An 8,988-nucleotide genomic window follows, 5' to 3' on the forward strand; every position below is an offset into this window, starting at 1 on the left:
TGTTCTCCACTAATTGCTCTTGGCTGTGAACCTGTGTTAATATAGTTAAAGTGACATATGAGTCCAAGAAGTTGGAAGAAATCCTCAACAACAGCATTCTGTAAGAATAATCACATTTATCAGAAAGTTCATATTTATTTTGAAATATAAAGTTAGTTTAAATAAGTAATAAATCCTACACTGTTATAGCTGTTCACCTCAGCTGTGGTGTTCATCCCCAAACAAAGATAGCAAGTAAATCTGGAGGATAATGTCGTTTTGGTGTCTATAGTGTTGAAAAATGTTTCCACTTTTTCCTCATCAATGCTCTAATCACAGGTAACTTATACTGTATAATACTGTTGGTATAGCTGTAATGTTCCTTTGTACTGTGTGTGTGTGTGTGTGTGTGTGTGTGTGTGTGTGTGTGTGTGTGTGTGTGTGTGTTCAGTAGATCTTCAGTATTTGGTGAGGATCTGGATGATGTTGTGTGGCACTGAAGTGGGTGAGTGCATCAGGACACCCGGTGCTCCAATACTCGTCTCCCAGCAGTCAAATCCGACCTGCTTCAGCTCCTCAATCACGTCTCGCACCACATGCTCCTCTGTCTCTGGAGGAACAACGTGGTTAATATTAATATTAATAAAGAGTGAATAAAGCATTATGATCAATATACTGTATATTCAACACACCTCTGTTAAATTCAGGTATAAAATCAGTTAAATCTATGTGTAATTAGACTGTAACTGAAGTACATGTTTATATTCCTGTTAATTCTCTCTTGTTTCGATGGTTACTGTTGCTAAACGTCATCCATATAAAGAACATCCCAGATATGTGCTAGCTATAAACATCATTATCATAATCAACATGGTAGTGATAATATAATTTTATTCCTTACTATCTATAATAATAATAATAATAATAGTCCTATAATTATTATGTTTGGGGCAGAGGGATGTAATGATTTTTTTTAACAAGTTACTCAGTCAAAGAGTCATAAAGAAATATGAGAAATTAATATTTTGATGTGTTTCTTCTTACTGAGAAGCTCCAGTTCAAAAACACTAATATTAAACGTCAGGGTTTTGATATCAGGTGTGTGTGTGTGTGTGTGTGTGTGTGTGTGTGTGTGTGTGTTTCTAGACCTGGTGTGAGGAGTGTGATGGCGCAGCCTCCTCCTCCTGCTCCGGTCAGTTTGCTGTGGAGGCCATGTGCGAGTGTGACCTGGCACAGCGTGTTCAGAGACATGTGACCGACACCCATCACATTCAGGTGCTGCTGATTGATGTCTATTAAATCCTGAGGAGAAAAACAGTGTGTGTGTGTGTGTGTGTGTGTGTGTGAGAGAGGGAGAGAGAAAGAAAGAGAAAAGAATCCTCATAATAATTTAGTAATATTTGCACACTGTGTGTAACCTTGTCAGTTTTCTAAACTCTATATAACATGATATTTATGTAAATGAAGTAAATAATACAACATAGAGTACACAGTAAATACACAAGCGAGAGAACAGTCCTAGTGGTTGTTGTGTCCTAATTCTCAGTGTGTGCTACTTGTGTGTACCTCTAGTGTGCTGTAGTGTTTGGCTGAAGCTCCCTCTGTAGCCATCTCAGCTAGTGTACGCTCACAGATATGAGACACGGCATCCACCGACTCCAGCACAGGGATCAACACAGACGGGTACTGGGTGACACACACACACACACACACACACACACAATTAATAGACAGTTTTTCTAACAGTGTGTGTATTAACTGAGTAACAGATTTTCTTCGTAAATTCTCTGTCAAATATTTAACATCTAACTTATTGGCTTACTCAAGAAGAACAACTGTAGAACCTTTAAGGAGTGAAATGAGTCACCTGGGTAATTCTATCCTTCACTCGAGAAACCAGGAGTTTGGTGCTGCGCGGTACTTTAGTGTTGGTGAGGAGGATCCTCAGTGTGGGTACTCTACAACACACACACACATACACACACACACACACACACAATGTCCCTCCCCTTGTGGAATAAACCTGTGTGTGTGTGTGTGTGTGTGTGTGTGTGTGTTTTTGAAGGTGAATAGTGTGTTTACCTGTTGAGTGGAGTAATTTTCCCAGCATGGTAGCGCAGAAAGCCTCCTGCAGGCACACAGTGTTAAAGCTTCAGCAAATCAACATTTCCACTTTTATAAGCAGAAAAACAATTAAACTTTCTCTTCAACTGCAATTCTGAACATTACATCATCATCTGTGAACATTACAGACACTGTGATGATGAAGATGTGATGATCAGTTCATCGGTTCGGAGCCTAAATGTTTTACACTGAATGTATTTTATTTTATTCTCCTCGGCTGTAATGTTCTGTATGTTTATCAGCATCAAAACATTGCTGCACACATTAGGAGCAGAATTTACCCAAAGTGCTTTGCAGCTGGATACATTTCCTCATTAAAGTTTTCGAAGTCTCACAACACAGGAAGTGCTTTCAGTCTACATCCTGTGGATCTGTGATGTAGTTACGGTTCAAAATGATTCTTTCTTCTCAATGTCAATTCACTTCAAGTGAAATTACTAACAAATATCTAACTGACCAACAGTTGATATTTTCCTGTGTCACAAAGAGAAAAGATGTTCTTAAATTCAAATTAAATTTATTTATATAACGTTTTTAACAATTCCCCATTGTCTCAAAGCAGCTTTACAGAAGTATGGAAACAGAAGAGAGAGAAAAAGTAAATAAATATATAATAATAAGAAGAAAAAATAAGGATAAAAATGAATAAATTAATATATACAATTAAAGTATAAAATTAATGTAAATATATTAATTGTCAATTTAAATTATTATATATCTATCCCTAACGAGCAAGCCGAGGCGACGGCAGAAAAGAAAAACTCCCTGAGATGATATGAGGAAGAAACCTTGGGAGGAACCAGAATCAGAAGGGAACACATCCTCATCTGGATGACACTATTAAACACTGATCATCTGCATAATGTGTAATAACAGTATCATGAGTCAGCAGAGTTGCGTGAATGATTAAACACCTAATCTGTAAAATCACTGAGTGGGTGTGGTTTTTTTTTTGTCTGTACTTTTTATGAGAAATTTCCCCATTGTGGGAAGAATAAAGATAATGTGTCAATAAAGATAATGTGTGATAATGTGTTATATATGTTATTTTATCTAATGACCTGTTCATTAAGTTTTACTGATTTTTTTAAACATCAAAACAAATTTAAAACTAATCACTAATTCTGATTCTGAAAGTCAGAATCCAAAATTCTGACTTTATTTTATCAGAACTGAAAACAAGAAACTTGATTAAATATGAGCAGAGCCTCACCCCACGTCCCCACTGCATTATCTACTCCTGATGGGTTGCCATGTATGATAGTTTCACCCTGAAATGCCCAGTTATTGATCAGCTCCAGCTCCTCATCACTCCACCTGAAACACACAATAACAACACAATACATAACACACTCCAACTGAAACACACAATAACACTACAATACAGAACACACCACCTCAAACACAGGACACACTCCAGAGGTTCCCTGTTCACTCATGTGCATCTCTATAGCTAATCTTAAGAACATAGCTAATTAATTAATAAGAACACACAACTGACCTTAAGAGATGATGCAATCACATTTGCAGTAGCCTACTCCTGTGTGTGTGTGTGTGTGTGTGTGTGTGTGAGAGAGAGAGAGAGAGAGAGAGAGAGAGTGAGACCTGGCTGTCTCTTGGCTTTGTGTACAAGGAGATCTGATGGTTCCTCTTGCGGTGAGCAGGGCAGCAGAGACACACACACTGTACGCAGCACTGGAGCCCAAACCTGCTCCTGTAGGCAGTTCAGACCACACACACACCTTCAGCCCGGGCAGGATTCTGGAGTTAAACACACACACACGCGCGCACACACACACACACACACACACACACACACACACACAAAATGTGACGGAACTTGTTATTACACATTTCATTAAATCTTCATCCAACTTTGTAAACAGTGTACTAGATTATTAATAAGAGGAAATTCATTTTACAAACACTTCAATGTAATAACTTACACAAAATCCAAAGAGGAGCAGCAGGAGCTTCTACACAATCTTCTCTAAAATCATGATTACGTTACATATTTTATATCACTTATAAACTAATCTGGTAAAAATAAAAGTATGTGGTCACTGTAACATGTGAGAAGGACTCGCTCTTACTCTGACTGGGAGAACACACACAGGTAGGTGTAGAGGAAGGCCAGTACCGCCATGCTCCTGGTGTCTGTGGATCCATCAGAGACGGCTGTAAATTCCCTCAGCTTCCTCACGAGCTCAGTGTCCAGCTCTGTGGAGCTTCTACACTCACCTACACCTACACATACACATACTCAGAGGGAGGTCTTGTACACCAGGCTGTGTCTCTGTACAGATCGTGAAGAGTGTGAAGTGATCAGCTCTACCTGTACAGTGAGACAGCAGTGGTTTCAGCACACTGGTGTTCCAGCACAGGAAGGTGTCGATGTTCGGGAGACTGATGGACACTTCAGATGAAGACGTGACCTGCAGCCGCAGATACGTGCGCAGGTTCAAGCTCACAGCCAACGCCACCTGTTCAAGAACATTAACAGAAAATAGGTTTAAACAAGTTTTTAAACTGAGCTCCAGAAGCAGCAGATACAAAAATGCTTGATTCTGGTCAAAGCGCTGTGAGGAGACAATTCACCTCCTTCACAGCTCACATCACTCTAGTGTGGGTCTGAAAACTGATATGTGTCAAGTCTAGAGATCAGATTTACACCTGACAGATCAGTAAATTCACCTCTGAAACACTTGAACTTTTTATTTATAACAACTGCAGCATTATTTTAAGTGGAAGAGAGAAATCAGGTCAGAAAATGAAGTGTGTATAATTGCATGGACACTTTACCTTCCCGTGTACTACAGCATGCTCTCCGTGCAGGATGGATTTCCCTGGAGCTGAAATAAAACACTCCTGAACACACAACATGTCTGTACAATGTCCAGTATTAAAAACCCACCCACATTCCGGCAAAAATCCTAAACACACCTAAACTCCTAACACTAATACTGTAGCATAATATTAGCCACTAGCCGTAAAAGTTCAGTTTATAGACCACCGTCCATGTCTCGAATTAATTCTAAAAAAAAAATACATTCATAGATATAAAGCAAGGTGGGTTTTAAATATCATACAAAAGTAAGTAACTTGTGTATATTCCTGACTAATAGACTCTCTGAAACTGACTTCCTCAAACACTATAAAACAGTCAAAACCCGCTGCTCGGTGACCAATCAGAACCAGGATCCACACTCACGGCAGGACACTGACGAATCAGAGTGCACATCGCCACATCGTGTCATCAGTCGTCTGACAACTGGTCCCGCCCACTCAGCTACGGATACCAAGAGAGAGAAAAAATGCGTGTTCTAAAAGTTTGATTATTAACATTACTTTTTATGGAACTTTAATTAAGTTAAATTGTTTAATTTAAAACTAATGCTTGGTTTATTAATTAATATATGTATATTAATAAAGTTAAAAATTTGTGAAGCTCTGCCTGCAAATGATAGACAAAAATCAGTTCTGTTTATTTCAGAATGTTAATTATGAGTCTTATGTTAAAATTTGAGAAACAGACAATGTTGAGCCGCATCCAGATTTTCTTATGCAGTTAATCAGAATTATAACAAAAATAAAAAGTAAAAATCAATACATTCCGTTATTAAACTTTATTGACATTCCTCTAGAAAATATCTCATCAATACAGTGTATCAAAGTCTTCATCATACACACTCTTCCTCCTTAGGCTGGTATAGAGAGTTCCAGAACAGCAGCCTCAAGAAAGGACACAACTTCAGCTAGACAAGGTGTGTGTTTGGTGATTAAGTGATTCATCTTACAAGCTTTAGTTTCCATAACCCAACAACAATAAGGTCTCTCTCTCTCTCTCTCTCTCTCTCTCTCTCTCTCTCTCTCTCTCTCTCTCTCTCTCTCTCTCTCTCTCTCTCTGTGTGTGTGTGTGTGTGTGTGTGTGTGTGTGTGTGTGTGTGTGTGTGTGTGTGTGTGTGTGTGTGTGTGTGTGTGTGTGAAAGAGAGATTAAGAGTAATACGCAGTTTTGAATAGTGACAGTGTGTACAGTGTGTTATTTTCTGTGTCTTTAGATTTACTGTACACCAGAGAAAACACAGTTCAGTGAACCGGTAGCAGAGAGTTGGATTGATTCCTTCACAGATGAGCTTCATTCTCTCACACACTTCATCCAGTCTGTACACATGATCACACACTGTAATAGTGTATTGTGATGCACACACACACACACACACACACACACACACACACACACACACACACACACATTAGATCTGTGCTATGAATTTAATCCATGTCTTATTATGAGATTTTATGAGGTTGGTTCACATGTGTCACTTTCTGTCTGTCTGCGAGGCCGATCCTGAAGCCCGAAATATCTCAACAGCTCAAAAACATGAGTTTGTTCTCAATATTTCTTTAACACAGATAAGTGTCACTTCTTTACCTGTTGTGATGTGTTGTTGTTTACACGGGTTGAGTAATTACCTCTTCACACAGGTCAAATACACAGCCATAAAAGATGGAAACACAGAGAGGATCTACAGGAGACCTGAATGAACTTCCTCACGTTCAGAAATAAACTTATTTTTCAGAAAAAATATATATATATTTTTAATTATCTTTTATTAAAACTCTATATTCTCTATTAAAAGTATATTTATCTAAATCAGTTATTTTGACTCAGTGTTAAAAATGTCTCCTGATCATTACAGTTCATTACATTATAACACTGGCACTAAGTGGCACTTTAACACTGACTTTGAATGACTCATTTACAAAACTTAGTTTTTAAAACTAAATCTCGGTGTCCGTAAGATTTTTTCGAGATTTCATAAAGTTTTGTATGTAGCTCATATAAACTGTTCAACACAAACACAAACTCAGAACCCACTCACATGTCACTGTACACAGGAGAAAATACTGAAACTGAGCTATCAGGGTGAATTTTTTAGATCTTGTATTGTATAGATCTGTTTAAATTCAAAGATATTACACATGCAGGTTGGCGTGCTCTAAAATTTTAAACCTGAGATGTAGTGATTCACAGATTTACATTAGTCTTTAAAACAATTTCAGTTACAGTGTATTTATTCAATCACATGATCAGAATTCATCACAATGGGTGACTGTAGACACTGAACCACTCAGTCAAATGAAAGTAAAATGAAAGTCAGAATAAACACAGTACAAACTTGTGTCACGTCATTAACCGAATACATTCCTGCGGCTGAAAACACACTGGCTTGAGTCTGAAGGTCAATGATGATCTTTTTTGCTGTAACATTGAAAGCAGATGAAGTTCAATAACAGAACAAAATAAAATCAGTGCACATCCAGACGATGCATGTTTTGTTTCTGCATTTTGCTAGTTGCTAATGTTACAAATTATTATACTGGACAGAAACAAACATATTTTACACTACTCACAATGAGAAAGAGAGACACTTTATCTTTACTCTCTAAACTCTCTTTGCTAGGTACCTGTTCCTGATATATTGTTCATTATTCAATATATTCTTTCTCTAAGGTAGTTCCTCATATATTCAATCCGCTCTCCTGCAGGATCCCACATCTGTCTGATGTTCACATCTTGTGTTTTAGCTGCAGTTTTGGTGAGATCTTCCAGATCCAGACTGATCTTCTCTGTCACCACTGTACTGTAGGAGATGATCCTAAATTGAATTGTGAGAGTGTGTATTTGTTTCTATTTACTCTTTTTTACTGCCAGTGTATTGGATTTGCTGTTTGACAGGTCTGTAACGGTTAAAGCTTAATGAGCTCCAGCAGATCTGGAGATTGAAGCTTTAAGAGTGTTTTACCATCAGCAAAGTAAAGTGCTTCATCACTGCAGTCACATCGTGTTTGAAGTTCTCCTGTTCCTCTCATGTACCCTCTCTCACTTTGTTCTACTAATCCTCATTATTAACCTTCTTTAGCCACTCAGTCTTTGGGACAAATGTCCTGATGTTTCTGCCGTAGTAGTGTACTGCACACCATCCAGCATCCAAACAGCAGTAAATTCTCTTAAAAGCTGTTTCCTTGTGTGACTCCAGTGAAGAAGTACTGGTAATAGTGTGTATCTGTGAAAGTGTAACAACATTTATATTTTTTAGTAACGTCATGTGAAAAAGGGAATTGTTCATCCCCCACCAATAAAAATAACATTTCATTACAGTTGACACTTTGTTCAAAACATCTAATTATGCTATTTCTGCTTAGTATTGTCTTGGTATGAATAGTCTTGAAAGTGATCATGAACTATTAATTTTTTTTATATTAATTTGCATTTTATAGATTTAACTGTTACTACATAAATCATCAGTTCAGCACATTCACTGATTATGCTCACATCGATTAAAACTCTTTTATTTCCTTATTCACTTATTATATGTAATAAGAGTATGCCTGTTAGATGTACATTGTACTTTGTATATTGATAAGGGGATATTTTTATTCCTATGAAATGATGAGTGATGTAGGATCACAGAAAATAAACTCGTGAGCATTTTATTTGAAGAAGAAAAGCTGTGCATGCTTATTTCTAATATAAATATTATCAAAATAACAAAATCACACTGATATTATCTTTGTTACATTCAGTTAATTCACTTGATTTAAGTCGCTAGCCTTCGGTTCAGTCTTTACAGCTCTATTATATATTTCATTGGTTGATAGCTCTATTGTTTATTTGTATTAACCTGATTTGTATTTGTTTTGGATCGGTTTGTTGATATCCTCATTCATGTTTTTACATATACTGTACTATTATGGATTATGCCTTACTCTTTCTTCTTCTTTGTAAATGTTGTTGTTGTGGAAAGTACTAAAATAAAATTAAGAAATAAAATTAAATTAAATGTAATAAAATAGTAAAATCAATACTTCTGACAATGGCA

At 37.1% G+C, this 8,988-nt stretch overlaps 1 protein-coding gene across 2 annotated transcripts; it reads right to left on the minus strand.

Moving 5' to 3' along the window:
* Window positions 1-115: 115 nt before the first annotated feature.
* mvk (mevalonate kinase) lies at window positions 116-5,233 on the minus strand. 2 transcript variants are annotated; one of them, XM_047818574.1, is made up of 11 exons: window positions 4,906-5,230; window positions 4,439-4,586; window positions 4,197-4,350; window positions 3,709-3,864; window positions 3,317-3,420; window positions 2,062-2,107; window positions 1,847-1,937; window positions 1,546-1,665; window positions 1,128-1,281; window positions 427-589; window positions 116-386 (listed from the first exon to the last, which is right to left on the minus strand). In XM_047818574.1, exons 1-10 carry the CDS (start codon window positions 4,984-4,986, stop codon window positions 438-440), a joined length of 1,206 nt encoding a protein of 401 aa, XP_047674530.1. In that variant the 5' UTR covers window positions 4,987-5,230; the 3' UTR covers window positions 116-386; window positions 427-437. The 2 variants fall into 2 exon arrangements, with proteins under 2 accessions (XP_047674530.1, XP_027009994.2); XM_027154193.2 differs by having other exon boundaries at window positions 365-589; window positions 4,197-4,344; window positions 4,906-5,233.
* Between the last annotated feature and the right edge of the window lie 3,755 nt (window positions 5,234-8,988).

This window comes from Tachysurus fulvidraco, chromosome 9, assembly GCF_022655615.1.
Source record: "Tachysurus fulvidraco isolate hzauxx_2018 chromosome 9, HZAU_PFXX_2.0, whole genome shotgun sequence".
Lineage (NCBI taxonomy): Eukaryota > Metazoa > Chordata > Actinopteri > Siluriformes > Bagridae > Tachysurus > Tachysurus fulvidraco.